Source organism: Pteropus alecto, unplaced genomic scaffold (assembly GCF_000325575.1).
Source record: "Pteropus alecto unplaced genomic scaffold, ASM32557v1 scaffold92, whole genome shotgun sequence".
Lineage (NCBI taxonomy): Eukaryota > Metazoa > Chordata > Mammalia > Chiroptera > Pteropodidae > Pteropus > Pteropus alecto.
In genome coordinates, this window is record NW_006432447.1 from 8,987,546 (window position 1) to 9,009,677 (window position 22,132).

The 22,132-nt window shown below is 39.8% G+C and overlaps 1 protein-coding gene across 6 annotated transcripts in view; it reads right to left on the reverse strand.

The window, feature by feature from the left end:
* The window catches only part of NEK11 (NIMA related kinase 11), a 202,726-nt gene that overhangs the window by 67,015 nt on the left and 113,579 nt on the right, over positions 1-22,132 (reverse strand). For all 6 annotated transcript variants that reach the window (XM_015585784.2, XM_015585785.2, XM_015585783.2 and 3 more), the window contains one exon: positions 3,061-3,221. In XM_015585784.2, coding sequence (XP_015441270.1) covers positions 3,061-3,221 — 161 coding nt within the window. The remainder of the gene's footprint in view (positions 1-3,060; positions 3,222-22,132) is intronic.

A 22,132-nucleotide genomic window follows, 5' to 3' on the forward strand; every position in this document is an offset into this window, starting at 1 on the left:
TAGTATGAAAACATCCACCCATTTGCAGCCCTAAAGCATGTCCATTCCAGCACACAAAACACTTTTTACTGACAGGTCCTATAAATGCTGTTGAGAACCCTGTTATGATGATAGCCATAAACTCCATTCTCTGGAGATCTAAGAGGCTGGTTCCAATTCAGTGACCGCAAACTTCGCCGAGGAGCTATCAACAATATGATAATGGGTGTGATAAAGGTGTTGCTGATGCGCTGCTTATTGCAGCAGAGAAGCAACTAAACATCAACAGCAATGGGGTGCTTTATAAAGCTGTGCTTTGGAGATGCTGCTGCTGTAAAGATTGTCACAGGTGGCACGAGGGACTCAGAAATCAATCCTAATGAAGCCCATAGGTGTTTTTCTCCTTTTCCATCAGGATAAAAACCATGTGACTTTTGGCTCATCTCAAGCAAGGGGAATCAACTTTGATCTGAACCATCACTCGTAAAAGCCATGAGTATGATGATCGCCTACGTAGACCCTGGCACACTCAGCAGTCAAGGGCAAGACTGAGGAAGAGGGAAGAAGAGGTGAACCCCAGAGACAGGCGCAGGTTTCACTCAATTCATGAAGCCAACGGAGACTGGGTTTCAGCATGGAGTTCTGTAGCTGTAATTTGTGTTGCTAATAAAATGACCTACAAAGGGAAGGGTCAACACCCATCACAACTCCACAGCCACCACCTTTGAGGAGGAAGGAATGACATCAAATTACTAGGAAAAAGAGATAGGGCTGTAATTATCTCTAATACAAATTACTCAGTTGTGATTTCCATTCTAGGGGTATATACCTCCTGTACTAGAAAAAACGTTGGCTTGGGAATGTGCCAGACCTAGGCCTGACGCATGGTTCTGATCCTTTCCTAGCTGCGTGACCATAGGCAAGTTACCTCTCTTTCCAAAATTCAGTTTCCTCATCTGGAAAATAGAGATAAGAATAACTACCCACCAGAGTTTTGTGAGACAAAACACCATCATATATATGAGACGCCTTCGCATCTTTTCCCAACAGATTATTTAAAATCAATCACAATCTATCATATCACATGTGACAGATGCACAGCACAGAAAGCAAAATTGTTGCCCTGTATTTATCTTCAGCTCTAAGAAATAAGAAGGGATATTTTTTATGCTACAGTTGTAAGTGAGATCTCACTTTAACATTAAAGAGTTTGGGCAGCATCATAAAAAGGCCACAAGATGGCTGGGTATCTTTATAATAATAATAGTTAATATCTCTATTAATTTTTAAATTAAATTAAATTCTAGACACTACTCTAAGTACCTAACATTGATTACTTCATTTAACCCTCAAAAATACTCTCTGAGGTAGGAAACAGTATTACCCCATTTTACAGATTAGAACACTGAAGCACAATGAAGTTTAGTAACTTGCACAAGGTCATACAACCTGCAAGTCACAAAGGCTAAACACATACAGGCAGTTTGATTTCCAACACAAGGTTCTAACGGGTATGATAAAGATGGGACTTCTGAAGTGGCAAGCAAAGGTTTATTTCTTGACCTAGCTGGTGTTTGCCATATATTTTATTCATCTGGTTTTCTGAGCCAGTTTTATTTTATTAAAAAAAACATTTTTAAGTAAAAATATTTGTAGCTAAAATTTTACCACCTGGTGCTTTGAACAAAAGTTGAGTATATGTTTTGCCTGTCATGTGTTTTGCAACTCCAGGCAGAGAATGATGGTCCTCTAATATTGTAATGTTTGTCTCAGTTGTTTTGAACAGTGGCACAGAGGCAAACGGATATTGTATTTCAATTTGTGATAGGAGGTGCTATTGTTCACCAGAGTCCACCGGGGGAAAATATGGGGAAATGGTATAAGGACAGTGTTTTTATTCTGGCATTCTGAATAGTCCCCACTCAACTCTGTATTTTTCTCATTTATTTATTTCTCACTCCATGTATTTGTCTCTTAATCTCTCTCTCTCTCATCCTTTCTTTTTTTCATTCTCCTTCTCTTTCTTTCATCCCTGTCTCTGCTTAGCCCCACATTTATGCCATTCTAGTTCCCGTTTCCCTGCCTCTCTATCCTTTTCTTATACGGAACTTAAGAACATTTATTTGTTTTATTTATTGAATATCATGATAATTTAGTCTTCACTGAAAATGGTTGAGTGGCTTGTGTACAACCTTCTCTCCACACCAACAACAGTCCTCCTGAATTCAGTTTCCATTGACACAGGTACTCTTTGATTGACTTTTATTTTACGAGCTTAATGATTCCCAGTTAATAAAAAGTTTCTGTATCTTATGGAAATTTAGGACTAGAAAGGTTACCAGGTCCTGGCCTAAGAAGAAAATGAAGCTTATGAGCATAAACTGCCCAAAGTCATCTGTTTCCTCTGCACATACCCTTTGCTTCCCCTCTCCTGCAGACACACAATCGGGAAATCACACGCCAGGGCTGTTTCTTGGCCTATGGCCCAGACGAGGCTTAGTCTTGCTATAGTTAAAGAGATCTATGGCAAGGGCATATACCCTGAGATCTCAATGGTACATGTAAGAATGGGCCCTCAGAGGCTAAAATTGGCCAGAAAGATCATCCCCTAAGCCCAGGACCTCTAGGCCTCAACCACAGGACTAATTTGTGCACTGAGACATAACTCACAAATCTAATTACCAGGCAGAAAAGTACATTTTAAAAAATCCCTTTCTCCCTGCTAAAGAGATATCCACATTGTTTATTCAATAGCTGCATACGGGGTGCTCCTTGGTGTACAATGTGGCATGTATCTCCCACCCCTGCCCCCCAAAATACTGGGTACCCCAGCTCTTCCCTCATCAGCATGGTCCGGACCATTTTCTCAGAATTCCGTGGGGGCCCTGCCTGCCCCTGGACCTTGGAAATCAAGGCTTATCACAAGGCTTGTCACAAGGCTGTATAACAAAACCTAGCCGCCCCCCTCCCCCTTTATCCCCAACTTCAGGTTATAAGACTTCCTTGATTCTCTCTGGGAAGTCACAGCCCGATCAGTATCCCCAGACAATCCCGCTGCTTCTGGCGGGAATCGGCATGTACCTGCTGGTTTGTTCTGTAATCAGGCTGAGGCCCCTCCACCTCAGCCTCTTCTTCCAGTCCTGAGAACACCATTTCTCCTTCCTCCTTCTCACTCTCTTCAGAACAGGATTCGAACACATCAGCATAATACTCTTCAGCTACAAGTGGATCTTCTGGGATCCCTGAAATAAAGAATAAACACCAATCATGTCCCACCAGTCATTAAAATTAAAATGAGGCCAGCATCCCCCAAGTTGACCCCCACCTATATCTTGTTTGCACTGACAAAGCTGTCATAGAGTATAGAACTGGATCTTAGCTTCTGAAAGTATCTGGTTGGTTGAATGTAATGAATACTCAGCAAAATGAAATCAGTAGAAGAAAGAAGTGATTCTATTTGCAACCAGATTTTGAAGATGGAAGAATAAAACCAAGAAACAGGAAGTAATGATCTCCTTCACTTTTAGGTATGAATCTTTATTACAAATGAGGGGACTTAGGAGCAAAAGCAAGATAAGATGCCTTGGCTGCAGGATTCTATTACACACCCCCATAATGTTTTTCCAAAGGCAGTGTACTGTACGTCAGGACTCTTCTTGAGAATTTAATCAAAAAACAAAAAAAAGTTAGTAGTGAGACCAGGCACAATGGATAGAACATATAGCAATGGCATTTTGGCAAGCTGAGGAAAACATTATAATTCTTTTCTAACAGGCTATGAAGACTTTTGAGATAGAGTTCTCTCCAGGGCCTTACTTACTCATATCCTCACACGGCATTTATTTAAAAAAAGAAAAGAAAAGAAAGAGAAGAGGAGAAGAGAAGAGAAGAGAAGAGAAGAGAAGAGAAGAGAAGAGAAGAGAAGAGAAGAGAAGAGAAGAGAAGAGAAGAGAAGAGAAGAGAAAAACAGTGTAATATTGGCATAAAAACAAATACATGGATCAATGGAGCAGAATGGACAGCCCAGAAACGAACATGATTAAACGATGCTGGGAACACTGGACAGCCACATGCAAAAAGAAAAAAAAGAAAAAAGAAAAAAAAGAAAGAAAGAAAGAAAGAAAGAAAGAAAGAAAGAAAGAAAGAAAGAAAGAAAGAAAGAAAGAAGGAAAGAAGGAAAGAAGGAAAGAAGGAAAGAAAAGAAAGGAAATACTACCCACTTAAGCTGAGCCAAACAGGGGCTACCTGAATTACTTGTTGTGCTATTATTACTAACTAAGAATATAGCTGGTCCTTATAATGGTCTTCAGCCAAGAAAAGCCAAGAATGAATCACAAAACAGCATTGAAATATCAACTCCAGTTTGCTAATGGGAAATCTAAACAGAGAAATATGTTGCATAATGACACCTTACCACATTAACACTGCAGGCATTTTAGGCTTTGCTCCATATTCTGATTTAGAAACAAAATTATTCTTATAAATTTTTAACACATATCATTGATTTTTATCCCATTGTTGCCAACTTTTGTCCACTGGGAAAATGTAGAATTTGAGGTCAGAGAATCAAGGCTTGAATCTAGCTCTACCACCTCTTAGATGAGAACCTGGGCAAGGGACTGAATTTACTGAGCTCCAATTTCTCTAGTAAAACTGACATGAGAGTACTCTAGCCGGGTGGCTATGAAGACTCAATAATATGGTTCTTATGAAAGTATCTGTAGGTAGGAAAACTTTACACAAATGTTCTCTTAATTTCACATCTGTAAAAATGGATTTTTCATTAACTGATGTCAGAATCCTTTGAAAGTAAAATACTAGTGGCTATAGAATTCTCTGACAATGAAATACTTAAAAATTTTTTGCTATCTATAGTTTCTCACAAAACATAAGAGGCAGTACTGTGAAATCAAAACCAGTTGGCTCAAAGGACAAAAATTACATATATTCAAAAGTGCCTTTGCCAATTCCTTAGGAAGGGGCACGTTAGAAATCTCAAACTTTCTCTCGGTAACTGAGACATCATAGCCTCTTCACCTTTCAGATCACTGATTTTCAGTTGAGCACTAGATGAAATGGACTATTTGTATTTGGGGCCATGCTTTAAAAGTCTTTATTTGACTCACATTCATAATGACAAGAAAATCACAGCAAAAGAAGTATGTGAAAACTAAAATCTACCAAGAGGACAATAATTCAAGTCTCCAGTTTTGACCTCAAGTAGGGACATATGCTCGCTGAATGGAATAATGGACAAAACCATACGACTTCCTTCTTCCCTTCCTCCCACCTCCACCTCTCTCTGAATCTTTGTGTCTCTTTCAGAGAGTTGTCCATTCTTTCTCTCTCTCTCCCCCTTCTCCCACTTCCTCTCCCACCCACTCAGTTTCTGTCTTATTGACAGTTATTCACTCATTTACTCATTCACATTTTCTCCCTCTTGCTCTCCTTCCTTCTCTATTTCTCCCTTCCCTTACCACCTTCAGACAAGAATATCTGCTTTCAAACTTGACTATGACACAGTAAGAAATATATTGACATTATTGCCCACTGCACAGAAATGTGCTTATATTGAAACAGAAGTTTCATGTATCAAGATTTACCCATACTACATATATCACACTTGTATTTGGCCTTCTATTCAATTTATTTTTAAATGCTAGTTGCAATTTGCTAAACTGATTTCTCATCCCACCAGTTTAAAATGCTGGCTCTGGCATCAAATCAAAGGGCCTGTCTTTGCAAGGCTCTACCATCAGCACCAAAACATCGGACATTATTTGAACTTTCTGCAATTCAGTTTTCTCATCTGTAAAATGGGGGTGGTAATACCCATTTCACAGAATTGTTGTGAACACTAAATCGTATAATGGATGCAAAGTGCTATGCACATGGTATGTACCCAATAAATGTTAGTTGCTAACATTTAACATAAAATTCTGTAGTTGTGTCTGTAATGCTCAATACCAGGAAACATAGATATTAGACATTCAAATATATATACCAAGTAAAAATTTTTCAGTATATTTTAAATAGAATCACTTCTCAAAATCCATACAGTACCCGACTCAAAGGGTCAGTAAGGAACCACTTCTCTCTTTGTTCTCCCTTCTGCTGGGCTCCAGAGGGACCCTGGGGCATCATCACTCTGTCCTGCTCCCAAGTCCTTCCTGACCACTGGTTCCATCTAGGTTCCCTTCAGACAGCTCAGAGGGAACCTCTGCAATAGGGGTTAACAAACTTGTTCTGTAAAGGGCTGGATATTGTAAAGTTGTAAGTTTTGCAGGTTATACAGTCCCTGTCACAACTACTGCACTCTTTGTAGTCTGAAAGCAGACTACACAATACATAAACCAATGAGCGTGGCTGTGTTCCAACAACACCTTACACACAAAAGCAGCCAGTGGGCCAGGTCACACAACTCTACGACACAGACAAACTCATGCTAAATATGAAGCCCCTTCTCCTATATCATAGCTCCTTGTGCACAGACTCTTAGTCCCTTTCCCTCTCTTGCCAAGGATCCTCACCCCCGCCCTCACCTCCGCACCCGCCTCTCCAGGAAGGAAAGAAAGAAAAGAAATGGTGAGGGAGAAAGTGCCATCCGGCCACAGATGCCTAAGTCATAAAACAGACTGAGATGAATCCAGCTCCAGTTTTTCTTAAGCACCATTAACTTGGTGCAACTCTGAAAAGGGTTTGTTTTCAAAGGGAAAAGTCAAAAGAAATTTAAGTCTGTTCAACCTTTGTTTGTCAAGCAGTGTGTTTCTTTGTACATGGGCCTGATTTGAAGCCTCATTAGGCTAAGGCTCATTTCTCTTGTCACTGAGGAAAAAAAATAGCCTGTGATAAATAGCTTTAATTTCCTTGCACCTTGAAGTCAGCCTTGTAACAGATGCACTGGGGTTGTATTCCAGATCTCCACTATGCTGGGTGGGCAATGGCAGAACACGTTCATGAAGGAATTCAATAATAACTGCCTGAACACAGTTATTGCAAATCCATGCTGGGGAAAAAAAGAAGTAATCACCCTGTTCTGGGAAATGGGTGCTCTTTGTCACACCCTTCAATTAAGACCCAAATAAATCCCTTCCTCTAAGACTATCGGGGTCACCTATAGGGCTCGTTAAAACACAAATCTCGGGGCCCTGCTCAGAGTTGCTGATTCAGTAGGTCTGAGGTGAGGCCTAAAAATGTGCATTTCTAACAAGTGTCCAGGGGATGCTAGTGCTGCTGGTCCAGGTGCCTCACTTTGAAAACCACTGCTCTGGGGTGTGATACTATACAGAGAAACTATAATGAAATAGATAAGACTCTATAACATCTCTATATCTTCCAACGTTTGTATGTTACAGACAAAAGAAATGAAGAAATAAACTTTACTGTACGAGAGCTCAAGTTGTGCCATTAGTTGTCTCAAACACTCACAGTCTCTGCGGAGTTATTGGGAACTTTTCCCATTTTACTGATGCGGAAGAACAAAGCTATGAGTGAGTAGTCCAAAGTTATAGCACTTTACAGTTTATAAAAGCACAGTCATGTTCATTATTCCATTTGATCCTTGCAACAATTATTCAAGTTAGACCAGGACATTGTTTTTATCTCAGTTTTCAGATAACGAAACTGAGGCTCAGACAGAACCAACCAGCTGCATGCATGGTGGACGTTCAACTGGAATGCAAATTACCTGACTCCTATCTCTTTTCCACTGAATTAATGCTATTTTACGATTAGCTAGGAATTTTCATCTTTGCTAGTAACATGTCCTAGATAAAAGTTGTGATTTCTTCCCTTAATTCTGAAAGATGTTGGACAAGGGATAGATTCTTCATTAATGAGATAGAAAACTGAACTTCAGTCACCTTAGTAAATTATCCGAAGGGAGCTGGGAATATTGAATGCCAGGGGTCATCACTCAGATGCAGCCCAACTGTCATTACCCTCTACCTCAGATGTGCTCAGAATGCAGTGTGTAATCATGGTCCCTGAAGAGCCTGGTAAAACATAGATCCTGGCCTCACTGCCAGTGTCTCAGATGCAGTAGGTCTGGGCAGGAGTCTGAGATTCTACATTTCTATGATGCTGCTGTTATGGCACACACTTTGAAAACTACTGCTCTATTTTATAGGACCTTCAAGGAGAAAATGACATGCAAGTGCAATTGTTTAATGAGAAAGTCCCTGATACTTCATCTATTGCATCAGCTTTTTAAACTTTTTAAATGATCAAGAAATGCATTAAGGAACGCAGTTAGCATTAATGTAGTGACTAAGTGGAGAGCCAGAAGAGAGAAAGAGCAATTAGGGGGATCGTTTTATAAACTATATGTCTAATCAATGTACTGTATACTTGAAACTAATGATAAAATAAAATCTAAAAAATAATAATAAAATAAATAAATTTTAAAAAAGGAATTTAAAAAAAGAAAAAAAGAGCCAATAAAACAAGGACTTTGTCTAAAGGCAAAAACCAAGTTTCCTTTAAAGGAACATAATCATGTAAAAGGAATATCTCAGCCTGAACACCAATTATTCTCAATGAGTCTAACCACTGGCATGTCTTAAGCAAATTCAAGCAACTGGTTTAGCAGAATGGTTCTCAAAGGGTGGTCCCTGGAAAAAACGACACCTCGAATCTTACCAGAAACACAAATTCGCAGGCCTCACAGTCCTCCTGAATCAGAAACTGGGGTGATGGTCCAGTAATACGAGTTTTAACAAGCCCTCCAGTGGATCTTGATGCACAGCTGAGTTTGAGAACCACTAACTTAGTACAATGACTGGCATGTAATGTCTGCTCAAATAAAAATGGTTCCCGCTGATATCCTCAGGAGACAGTAAGCTTCCAGTGGGTAGGGGCCTTGCCCATCCTGTTTACCATGGTATCTGAAGCCCATGGCTCAAAACAGACACTCGAACTTCTTGTTGAATAAATGAATGCCTAAATCTCTAAGAGATAAGGACTTTCAAAGTACTGCATAGTATCTCATGCAAAAAATTGCCTAATTACGTATTATTTTTTTGCAAAGGGAGTGGTGGGGGGTGCGGGCAAGAGAGGGGAGGACGAGGAAAGGGAAGGGATAGAAATTTTTTCCCTAAGAGCCCTGCTCTCCTCCCTCTTTTTCACATACTTTAAACTTGTATCTCAGATGGAGTCATAACTTTGAACGGCAAAAGTCTTCTTCATACTGAAGTTTCCCGCTATATTCCCACAGGCCCACCAATTTCGAGGACTCAGTCGAGATTACCCAGGGTAATGTGGGTACTCGCTGTTAGACGGTGGCTTTGTCCCGGTGCCCAGACTCTGCTTTAGCTGCAGGATCATTGTGCCTCTCTTTGCATATCTAATAATGGTGTCAGAATTTATTAATGTTTGCTGAGCTCAGTGGCCATGTGACTTGTGATATGGGAAACCCAACAGACTCACAGTTTTGTGACTCTGCTCCCAGGAAGTCAACAATACCTACAAGATACTTTTAAAAATGGTTCTCACTATAGCTATGTGTGGGGGAAAGAATCTCTTCATAAAGAGAGGATGCTCTTTATTTTAGCTGTGGTGGGGGAACCTGGGGGTCAGTAGGAACCCAGAGATGATGCCCTCCTTTATTTTTCCTTTCTTTCCTAGTTTTCTGAAGGGGTCAATGGCTTTATTACACCGAGCCAGAACATATTGAACAAAGGCCATAATAAGAACAAAAACAATTTATTGTTCGATCTTGATGTGACCTCCCCGAAGACCATGTTCCCTCACAGACTGGGAGTGACAATGCTCAGAACGACAATAGTTATTGGCACACTGACAAGGCAGGTCATAGAATTTCTTATTCTCCTAAAAAGGGCATTTGTGGATACGAAAAAGATTGTCCTAATTCATTGTTTAATAACAACATTTTAAATAAAGACATCATCTTATCATATGTAGAGAAAACCTGTGGTTACTATGCTACAGTATTCTCAAAACAACAGGCTAAAAGACAATGCCTGTCTTATCATATGTAGAGAAAACCTGTGGTTACTATAGTATTCTCAAAACAACAGGCTAAAAGACAATGCCTTAAAAAGGCACATTATTATCTACACTCAGCTGCCTCAGTTTCCCTAAGGTGCTTCATCTTGTGTAAGCTGGGGACAAATTAGGATTAAAAATGACAGAAATCGAAGCCCACGTTAACTGGTGATTCCTTAACTGGTAGCTTCCGAGAAAGACGGCCCGCAACCAGGAGGGGAGATACAGAGTGGCGATTAAGAGAACAACCTGTGGGGTCGGAACAAAGTTCGAATCTAGCCTCTGTTGCTTATTAGCTCTGTGGCCTTGGGCGGGCTACTTCACTTCTCTGGTCACAATTTTCTCATTGATGTCCCACCAAAACTTCCTTATCAGACACGCTCCAAAATACAATTGGCAAACTCATCCTCTAGTTGCTGTGAATGTTGGCAGCAAGGGTTGCCACGACCAAATGCCACAGACTGGGTGGCTTAAACAACAAAAATTCGTTTTCTCATAGTCTGGAGGCTGGAAGTCTGAGATCAAGAGGTTGGCAGGTTTGGTTTCTCCTTGTCTTGAAAGTGGTTGCCCCTTCCCCCACCCCACCGTGCCCGCCCCGTGCATTGATGCCCCTGGTGTCTCTCTGTACCCTCATCTCCTCTTCTTATAAAAACACCAGTCAGCCTAGATCAGGGCGCCCACCCTAACAGCCTCATCTTACCTTAATCAACTCTTTAAAGGCCCTATCTCCAAATACATTCTGAGGGTGAGAGTTTCAAACATATGAACTTTAAGGAAATACAATTTAGACCATAACAACTGCTAACAGGGCACAGATGCCCCCTCCTCCAGATAATTGCTCTCAGGTCAAAGAATTTCTTTATGAAGAGGTCGCCTCTCACCTCCACCCTTGGTGCAGACCTTACCATTGACTGACTCACTTCTCTGGTCACAATTGTATTTTGGAGCGTGTCTGATAAGGAAGTTTTGGTGGGACATCAATAGTATTCACTATACACACTTGGAACCAACTCTGTAATGTCACTCATGCCCCAGAGCTCCCAGTGGGGTCAGGTGGGAGCTAGTCTCCAGCTGAGACCACATCTTGCTCAGCTCCCTGCACTGCCCTGTCCATCCTTACCCCCACCCGACTCAACCCAAGAGCTCTCCCTCAATAATACATGCACCAGAATAACCATCTCAGACTCTACTTCTAAAAATCCAAGCAAAGACTTGGGGTTATTATAATAATAATACTTTAACTCACAGCTATAACATAAAATTCTATAAAAGATAAGTGATGCTATGTAATATGTAAATACTCCTTAAAGAAAAATAGCCAGATGCCAGCAAGGTCACATTCTTTTATATTATAAATTTAATCCTCAGAATTTCTAGAAAACAATAGAGCCCACATCTGTGGATACTGTGAAAATGAGTCATTTGTCAGGTATCCATCATATCCAGATAGCTAATTTTTTTTCTCTCTTCAGGTCTCGCCTATTGGCCCTGCTCGAAGTCTTCTTAAAATGCTCCATGGAGCACAGTCTCCAGCACGTAGTAGGTACTCAATAAATGACCATTATCAGTACTTTAACAGATAGAAACTGTTAGTTTTCTAAACAGTTCTAAATCGTTCTCATACCAATTGTAAGTATTTAGAAAAATGCCTGACTAAAGTTCGGGGGAAGAAAATACAGTCCCTTCTGCCAGAGACGAGAGGAAGGTTTTGGCCTTACTCTAGAAAAGGGGTAGGGAAGGGGAGTGGGAGGGATCAGAGCCAGTGAGATGGTGGAAGGTCACGTGTTCTGTGAGATGCTAAATTCATCAAACACCTGGCTTAGGCGAAAAAGCTGGATTTGCTGCCTGAACCAGCAAGTGCCCAATAGCGGCCACCAGCCTGAGTATATGAGACAGAGGAAGAGGGAAGCCTGCAGCAGCAATTATGGAGAAAGCTCTCTGGATAAGCTGCAGTTTGAGCAAAGCTTCCCAAATCTCTCAGGGACAGAGAGGTGCACGCTAATGGCTAAGTTCCATCATTATTGAGGTGTAAAAGTAGCATTTATATGTAAAGGGCCAACACCAGAAAAAACACTCTTTGGGAAGAGGCAATCTGTCCTTCAGGGAAACAGCTGAGCTTTACCAAGGAGATAAACATCATCCCTAAAACCCAGCCTTCCATTCTCCCGGGAGCTAAAAAGGTACGCAGCCTCTCACCCCTGGACATATCTTCCCCTGCATTATTAAAAGAAAAGGACCGACTCTGAAACTTTGCTGTTTTGGAAAAGGCATTTTGTCAATTTCTAAGCTTCAACGTACATTGGATTTTACTTTTCCTTTTCAATTTTTTAAAAGCCATCTCTGCCCCATGGTGAACCATGAAATGCTTTATCAGAGTTGTGCACTAAGTCATCAGCTGGGCCTACAGTACCGTCCTCATGGTGTCCTAGTTCCCACCGGCAGCCATTAAAATTGCTCACTGAGGTTCAGAAGTCATGGGGGTGCGGGGAGGGATCTAAGGACGGCGATCGTTATTTCTCATGGTGAGTCTTCCCCTTTTAAAGATACTGTGGCCCCCGCCGAGGTCCCAGAGAGACAGTTACTCCATATCCCAAACGGCTGCTGCATCTCTATCTCATTATAAAGAGCACCCTTCGGGGCTTCTGGGAAACAACTAAAATTTCCAATCACCATAACATTCAGTAGGGCTGGAGTCTTGCAGTCGCGTATTTGCTCAGGAAAATTCTGAACGAATGTTCAGTCTAGGGGAGAACACCCCAGCCTCTAGTGAAATCAACACATTCATACCCCGAGGGAGAAATGAGCACTCCAGATACTTTTACCATTCGGCTCTTGTGATCACCTTCAGTCTTCCGCCTCCAGCACATCTCACACGGGCTGTCACAAATCTTGCCCAAAGCACTCACCATGTCAGTCTCTCCCTTCAATGGCTCCCCATCTTGCCAATAAAATTAAGAAATGTTCCACTCAGCAGCTAAGGCCTTCTATCATCTGGCTGCAACCCACTTTCCCAGATCTGCCTCCTGCCGATGAATACGGAAGCCCTCGGTTAAAGGTGTGCACCAAATGGGATCCTGATTCAGTGGCCCTGGGTGGGATCCAGGCAGCTTTACTTTTCTCATGCTGTCAGGATGGTTCCCATATGTACCTTTAGATCAGGAACTTGGCTTTTGTAACCTGGGCTCTCTACATTTTCCTCTGAACTCACTCTTGCTTTTCAACTTCATTCCATTAAAAAGCTCTCCTTCAGAACTGCCTGGTCTAATATGGTAGCCACCAGGCATACGTGGCTATTTAAATTAAAATTAATTAAAATGAAATAAAAAGACAAATTGAGTTCCTCGGCTGCATTAGCCACACCACATCTCAAGTACTTGAAAGCCACCAGTGACAAAGTGACAGAACATTTTCATCACTGCAGAAAATCCCACTGGACAGTGCTATTGCCGAGGGACCTTGTACATATCCAGCCCTGCCAGGCCACGGCCTCCAGTTTGAACTCAGCTAGATTTCTTTGAGGTCCTGGGATGTGGCTCACTTGACCTCTCTGCGCTTTCATTCCTCCCCGGCCAGCACACCCTCCGCCACCACCAAACCACAGCCCTGTGAAGGAGAAGGTGGCGTCGCAGACCCTGGAGCTGCTCCCACTCTCACAGTCCTGGACTTAGCAGGGGAGAGGCAGCGACTCCATTCCACCCCAGCCTTGGGTCCCCTCTGCATGTCCCCCAGAGCCACATCAAAGGACCTATCAAATCAAACCTTCTCATCTGTTAAGGTGCCTTTTCCCACCCTCTTTTACCAAGTGTCTACAGCTAGAGCTTTAGTAGATGTCTGGCTCTCGCTCCTCACCTCAGAGAAAGGCAGCGCTCATGGACCTCCCGGATCTCACGGCAGACATAGCTTTTCACCGCAGAGCAGGGGTCAAGTTCACTTTATTAATCACATCACTAACTGTAAGTGGAACTAAACCTCAAGTACATGCAATATGTTTATCAACTTGGGGGTGGTGGTAGAGCAGGTGCTTGTTTTTGTATCTTTTTGATGCTCTCTTTTCTCACACAATAAGCTCTAGGTTAGTACCAGTACCATGACCTTTTCTAAAATAAACCCTCAAAATTAAAGCTAAAATTAGCCACGTTGATCAGCTTAGCCCCCGGCATCACACATGAGGCTGTAAAAAGAAATAATTTCCCTAAACAGAATGCATATTCATGATCCTTTCTGTATGGAAGGCTAAATTAGGTACGGTACAGTGCCTTTTTTTTAATACATAGGACAGCAGGTTCTGCTGTAAGTTGTTTTTCAAATGCCATCTCTCTATTTGATCAAGTGCACCAAGGGCTCCCCTACCTCCCTTCCCCACCCCCTCCCCCCCAACACACACACACACACACACACAACACACACACACACACACCAGAAACAAGCTTCATGATCCATTTGGAAATAGATTTTCTTCAAGCTCTGGAGTTGGTGCTGTTACCCTACAATTCTCTCTTATCTTCCTTAGGCAAAACTGTAACATTTCTCTGAACTTCTTCTTCTGGTTTGGAGAGTAAAAGCCAAAAAGGGTAGGCAAAATTTGTCTTTTCTCCACCAGATTCAGAAAAATAAATATAGGCCAGGAAATCCATTCTCTCAAGGGAAATATGGGAGACTGAACAGAGACCCTGAAGGAGCTGATGCAATAGCTGGGTGCTTTGTGTTTGGTGTTTGGTGACAGAAGACATCGAGTTCTGTGACTTTAGACAACTGGCATAAGTTCCCTGGGCCTTAGATGTCTCACCTGTAAAATGAGGATAGTAATAACTGACCGGCCTAAAAGTAAGAGCCTGAACTAAATGGTTTCAGGTTGCTTTCCTGATCTAAGGCTTGCAAATGTGTGACAAAGAGTAATGGACTAGACCAGTGTGTATATGAATCATCCAGGGAACTTGATGAAATGCGAATTCTGATTGGTAGGTCTGCAGTGGGGCCTGCGAGTCTGCATTTCTGACGTGCTTGGGGTGATGGAGATGCCACTGGTCCACGAACCACACTGAGTAGGAAGAGACTAGACCTCTGCTTTCTGCTCCTGGCCACCAAGTATTTGACAAGGAGTGAGATTATAACTAAGACTTTAACAAAGCTGAAGAATTTAAACTGCTATCCAAATGAAGCCTCTGCCTTCTCTCTGATTTTTCTTTGACTGTGTATTTCCTCATTGACAGAGGCTCGGGGACATCGGAACATATTTAGTAATTTGTTTGTTGGCAGAGAGCACACCTTGTGAGCCACGTGGGATTTCCCCTCTGATGAAATCCTAGAGTTGTAATTTCTCTTTTCCACTTCCATTCTCCTGGAAAATATTTGTTTCCCATCGGCAGCACCCATCTGTTAACCGAACAGCTGGGGGTAGTCAGGAAACTGCCAGAAATGCCCGCTGGCGCTGAGACCTTCTTAATTCACCAATGTGAACTGGTAAACTTAATACAACAGGACTGGCCAGTGATCGCAAAAACATGAGGGGAATCGGCACTGATTTAGTAAGCATGACACTCATTTAAATTTCTTTAATTAAAGAAAGTGCCTATCATACATATCACTTTAAGCCACTTTTTTCTGTTCCTACTCAGGAGAAGTTTCTATTGCAATGTTGGATTTTCCTTTCTTGACCCGGACACTTCCTGTTGAATATAATCTGGTTTTAGAGAGCAAGGTAAACCCAAGTTTAAAAGGAACTCTTTCGTGGCCTGTGACTATTAACTATTTACGAAAGTTTGTCGACCACTGCTATAGAAAGCAGCTACTGCTCACTCTGGGTAAATATCACACACAAATCATGGTGCTAGAAGCAGACTCTCTTTCAAAGCCCTGGTTGCTCCCAGTGTGCCCATCCATGGTAAACTGAGAAATTATAGAACACTGCATGGTCTCCGAAGCCCAGAACCCCTACTGTGAAGCAGACACCTTTTCACCTGAGAAGAAAAAGATTTTATTGAGCTTATTTTAGATTCTAGAAGTCAAAAGTGAAAAATCATTTTAGCATCTGATCTCAGCTTATCAAGTTAAGTCTTACCCAAACACTAACCCCCATCCACAATCCCCTCCCCCAGAGCCACGCAGGGACAGGAGACAAATAAATCCTGTGTGAGGCTGTGCCCTTCCAAAGACTGCACTCTCTGTGATCAGGTGACTAAACACTTTCTATCTACTGGCTTAGGGAGATAACAAGAAAGCTTTGCTTCCAATTGGGGATTCGGGTAGTAGAAAATAGACATGTGAGAGATTAAAACCCCAAGCACAAACTGTGTTTAAAATCTGAATTTACACTCTTCATGTGAAATATTATGTTTCCTTTGGGTCTTCTATTAAATGACTTGAGATCTCACTTTATCCTCCATGTCTTTTGCCCTTTCTTCTGTAATTTCCATGTTTTGTTTCTCCATGCTGTTACGCCTCTGATTTTTCTTTCCATTCATGAGTTTCTGCTTCAGCTCTGTCTCAATGCTGTTAAACACCTTCACTGAGTCTTTAAGCATATTGCATTTTTCACTTCTATAAGTTCTCTATTTGATTATTTTTCCAATAGGCTGTATAATTTTTACAGTGTTTTATTTCCTGCAAACATGTTAAAGCTTTTTTTGTTTATTTATTTAAACACAGGAAGCATCATTTTATTATAGTCTATGTCAGATAATTCCAATATCATAAGTCCTTGGGGGTTCTACATGTGTCTAGTCTAGTGAAAACTAGCCTTGTATAGTCTAGTGAAAACTTGTTGGCATTATCCAGCCTGCATTATCAGAATTAGAACTCCATTGTGTTTTGTAAGATATTATCTTTTATTTCTATTTGTTTTTTAAAATTCATTTCCAACTTCTAGAATGTTATGTTATATGAATTATAATTTTTTACTACTGTATCCTTAACATCTAGAATAGTACCTCGCATATGATTTTTTAAATTGTTGAATAAAAATATTAATTCTTTAAAAATATTATTACCGATAATGTATGAAAAAAAATTTTGATCCCATGCTTTTGCTAAAACTGTATATTCTCAGTCTTGTAAATTCTTGCTTGCTTTACAAAAGTGACATTTTATGCCTTCTGAGTTCATTTCATAATTATACAGAAATTTCTTACTTTCAGATTATGAAATTATCCTTCAATATCTTCTTCTTTGAATTATTTAATATGTTTTACTTTTAAAATTTTAATCCACTGGAATTTACTTTTATATGTAGTATAAGGTAGGAATGTTAATTTTTTTCCCCAGATAGGCAATTGTTTCAAGACCACTTATTTAAAAGCATTTTCTTTCTTCGCTAAATAAAATAATGCCATTTTCATATATTAAATTCGCATATATATTTAAGCAAGTTTCTCGATTCTTTATATTTTGCTCTATTGATCTACGTGGCTATTATTACATGTCTCTATAAAGTCCTAAGGACTTCTAATAAGGTATATGAAAAAAGATTTAAGAGTTATCGCCGTAAAACCTAGATATTTCTGTGGAAACTAATAAACATTTTTCGTATTCTACTTACTACTTATCATAAAAAAATCATTATAGTCATTTCAACTTACAAAGGGCTTTCAATATATTATCTCATATAACAGTCACCAGATCCACATGAAACATGTTCCCATTCATTCATTAAGTATTTATTAAGCATGTTTTAAAAATCATAAACTGTGCTAGTTGCTGGGTATAAATATGATCGATATTGAGAGTGCTCCTACACTTTAGAAGCTTACCGACCAATAGGATGGATAAAATTTTCATCTATATATGAATTTCATATACAGCAGACCCTCAAATAATGGCATTTCATTTAATGTCATTTCATAACACTGATGAGATGCCATAGGAAATTCACTCTTGCTTATATGAATTAACTCATGGTAAAATTGCTTTAGTTATATGACATGTCACTTAAGGTCACAGAACCTATCAACAACATTAAGTGAGGACTTACTGTATATTTATATTTCAATATAAATTTCATATATATTTATATTTGTAAGATATTATACATATTGCAACTGTTAAAGGCGCTACAAAAAGCAAAAGTACAGGATTCTGGGATCAAGTCTCCACAAAACTCCAGAAAGCATCATTTTACACGGTGGTCTATGGCAGCCCCCGATGTTGCGCCATGCACAGAGTCACAGCTGGCCCTGGGATGCTAATGTAAGTAAAAATAACACATGAGATTGTGTAGGGACAAGCTCGCTTCTCTTGTGTCTCTCTTTTACTACTCACACAGAACACTTCACTTCTGACATTTCTGGTCACCAAATGTATGGGGGTGTTTCCCCCGCACCAAGCAATTCTGCAACGCCAGCATAGATGCCCTACAATTTAATTCTATTCTGACACTCTCTACCAGGAGATAGCATCAGATTCTATAGATTAAGGGACCAGTCTCACAAGACTTCCCTTCCACCCACTTCAGGTGCCAGATGCAAGTCCAGGTTGTCACTTATACTTCTGACCAACCAGCCATAAACAAGTAACCCGCTCCTTGGGATCAATAATTTGCTAGAATGGCTCACAGAACTCAGGGAAACACTTACTTACATTTACCAGTTTATGATAAAAGAATATGATAAGGGATAGAGATGAACATACGGACGGAAGAGATGCATGGGGCAGAGTATGTGGGAAGGGGCATGGAGCTTCCATACCCTCTTTGGGAACCCCACTCTACCAGCACCTCCACGTGTTCACCACCTTGGAAGCTCCCCAAACACCACAATGTTTGAATTCTTATGGAGATTTCATCACGTAAGCATAATCAATCATTAATTCTATTTCCAGCCCCTTTCTTCCCTCCGGAAAATGAGGAGTGGGGCTGAAAGTTCCAAGCTTCTGATCATGACTTAATCTTTCTGGTGACCAGCCCCCATCCGAGAACCCACTAAAAGTGACCTCATTAGAACAAAAGACATTCCTATCACCAAGGAAATTCCAAAGGATTTAGGAGCTCTATGCCAAGAACTGGGGGCAGAGACCAATATATATACTTCCTATTATTTCGCAGGATCTAATTTATATCTGTGGCTTCAGGAAGAATTCTCTGAGAATATGACATTTAAACTGAGGCCTGAAAGATGAATAGGCATGAGCTAACACAATGAAATAACACTACATGGCTTCCAGGAGAAACAGCATTTGCAAAGGATCTGAGGTGGAAAAGATGTGGGCACACCCAAGGAACAGAAAGAAAGGCACTGTTGCTGGACCATCAAGAGTAGAGTGGCCTACTATTCCAGTTTTCAATGCCAAAACCAAGAAAGTCCCAGGCAACCTGGGACTACTAGTCATCCTAAGAGGAGTGAGATGGAACGTGACATCGAGTGAGGTAGTGGGGGTGGGGGCCTGGGCAAGTAAGCAGGGGCCTTATAGGCTCTGTGAAAAGATTTTCTATTTTGTATCCTAAGTACAACAGAAAGTCTTTGGAGGATTTGAAGCAAACAATGACAAACTCTGATTTACATTTTTAAAAGTCATTTTGGCAGCTATGTAGAGAATAAACTAGTTGGAGGCCAAAGACTTAGTTGCAGGCAAGTGTAGCATTTCAGGTGAGATGATGTTTGCTTAGATGAGGGCAATTAGAGGGTTCCACAGGTGACCTGGTAATAGATCCTCAGGATCCATTTTATAGATAATAGTGTCAAGACTTGGAAAAGTTAGGGAACTCGTCTGATATCACACAGCCAGTGAGAAGGATGGACTCAATCTAAGATCTTCTTGCTCTGCATCTCTTGATTTCTCACTATACTATGAAGACTTCTTACTTTATATTTATCATATAGAAAGCAAAGTTGAGAAGATGCATCCAATTGTATGATTCCAGGTAGGTTGAAAATTTCTTAGAAAAATAAAAGAGGAAAATATATTTTGTATTTTATAAATGGTTGTGGTTTATCCTACTTAATTGTAAAGCTCAATTTAAAACATAAGCAAAATTCACAGTTAAAATGGCCTAATAATTATTACCAAAATATTTAACTAGAAAATACAAATTTATAAAAATTTAACAGGGCAAATGTATATGTATTATGTTGCTTCGCTCAATAAAATGAAAATGACTATTTTAAACAATAGGGTCAGGGAAAATTATCAGTATTGAAGTGAGTAAATGTTATGCATTTCTGCCTTAGGATCTGACTTAATAGGATCCTACTGAAAAGCCCTCTAGAAAACTAATAGAATTTAATAAATCTTGACAGCAGCAGAGATGCATATGTAGAAATACAAATTTGGGCCCATTGGTGCTTTTGCTACCACCTAGAAAACCAGAATTGTGTTTATTCAATCAGTATATTATGTGCCTTTGTCAAATCCACTAAAAATTTCACAGCCAATCAACTAAAAATAATTTTATAACTTCCCAAGAGAAAACTGAACAAAATGGAAATATATTCATTGAAGAATATAGCGAGAGAAACTGAAGTGGAGATAGATATACATGTAATTTGTCAGTGTCGACAAAGAACAATCCATTTAAAGCTATGCTCTGAAATCCCATGCCACCAGGCAAAGAGCACATTTTATTGTCACCACACCTCCCAGTGAAGGTTTCATTTCCATGTTGATAAAAACTAAAAGTCCACCCGCTCTAAAGCATTGATTGCATTTGCTGATGTTACAGCTCTCCAAGGACTATTTTTCTGTAAAGTTGAAGAATAACACAAAATAATTTATCAGACCTTCTGCATCTTATTTGAGATTCCTCAGTGACAAAAAACTGCTGTGTATGGTGAGTGCTGGAGCTAGGCATTTGGGTGATTGATTTAGAAACTCCCAAACTCTTTGGGGGAAATATATAAGTAAATGAATACACTTCACCACACAATTATCCCCATAGGAGGCCCCTCAAACAATTTCGAGACCTTGCATCCACTTACTTAGCACATAAAATGATGTCTATTAAAGCATAAAAGTGCATCATCTCAGTAAGACTGCAGATTTTTATGACCATTACAATAACATAGGCAACATTATTTCTGCTTATTAATGATTTCACACCCACGAAACTCAAATAGACTAGGGTTTTTTTACCTTAGAGCACCCTATTCATGAAAGGGGCTCCTGCTGCTTCCTTACCCTTTCTCCAGTTTATTAAAAATTGTTTAACGGGGCAGTACAAATGGAGAAATTATTCATGATATCCAGGACTATTTAATGCCGGCTCTTATAGTGCCTCATTTCATGCCTAGAAGAATAGTTCTCCAAGACTGGTCCAGGGACCTCTGAGAGTCCCTGAGCGCCCTTCAGGGGAGTCCAAAATAGAAACTACTTTTATAACAATGCTAAGATGTTATTTGCTTTTTTTCACCCTTATTCTCTCATGAGTATACAGTGAAATTTGCCGGACACTATACATCATGTAACATCACAATAGTCTAAATGTACAGCAGATATGGGATTCCAGCTGCCTTCTATTATGCCATTTTAATTGTAATTTAAATTGTAAAAATGTAAAACAATGCCATTATTCTCAATAATTTTTTTTTTGGAAAATATAGTTAATTTTCCTAATATGCAACAACATGGACAAACCTTGAGGAGATTATGCTAAATGAAATAAGCCAATCATACAAAGGCAAATACTATATGATTCTACTTATATGAGGTATCTAAAATGTCAAATTCGTAGAATCAAAGAATGAAATGGTGGTGCCAAGCACTGGGGTGAGGGGGCAATGGGGAGTTACTAATCGATGAACATAAAGTTTTAGTTCATCAAGATGAGTAAGTTCCAGAGATCTGTTATATGATACTGTACTTATAATCAACAATATTATATTGTATACTGTGAAAAATTTGTTAAGAGTGTAGATATCATGTTTAGTCTTCTTAGCACAAAATAAAATAAAATTTAAAAAATAAAAAATGAAATAACAAATAAATTAAAAGCAACAAAAGGGTATATGTCCTACTAAATATTTAAATGTATTGAGACACAACAGTAATAACATAATTTTTTAATATAGTGAGAGAATCAAGTCCATTAGTAGTAATATGAATAATAAATAAGAATTTAATATGTGGAGAAATAATCACTTATAAAACAAAATGATAATTTTCATAATAAATGCTAATTCTATAATGTAGTAGGTTTATTACTGTTATTTTTCAACAATGTTTA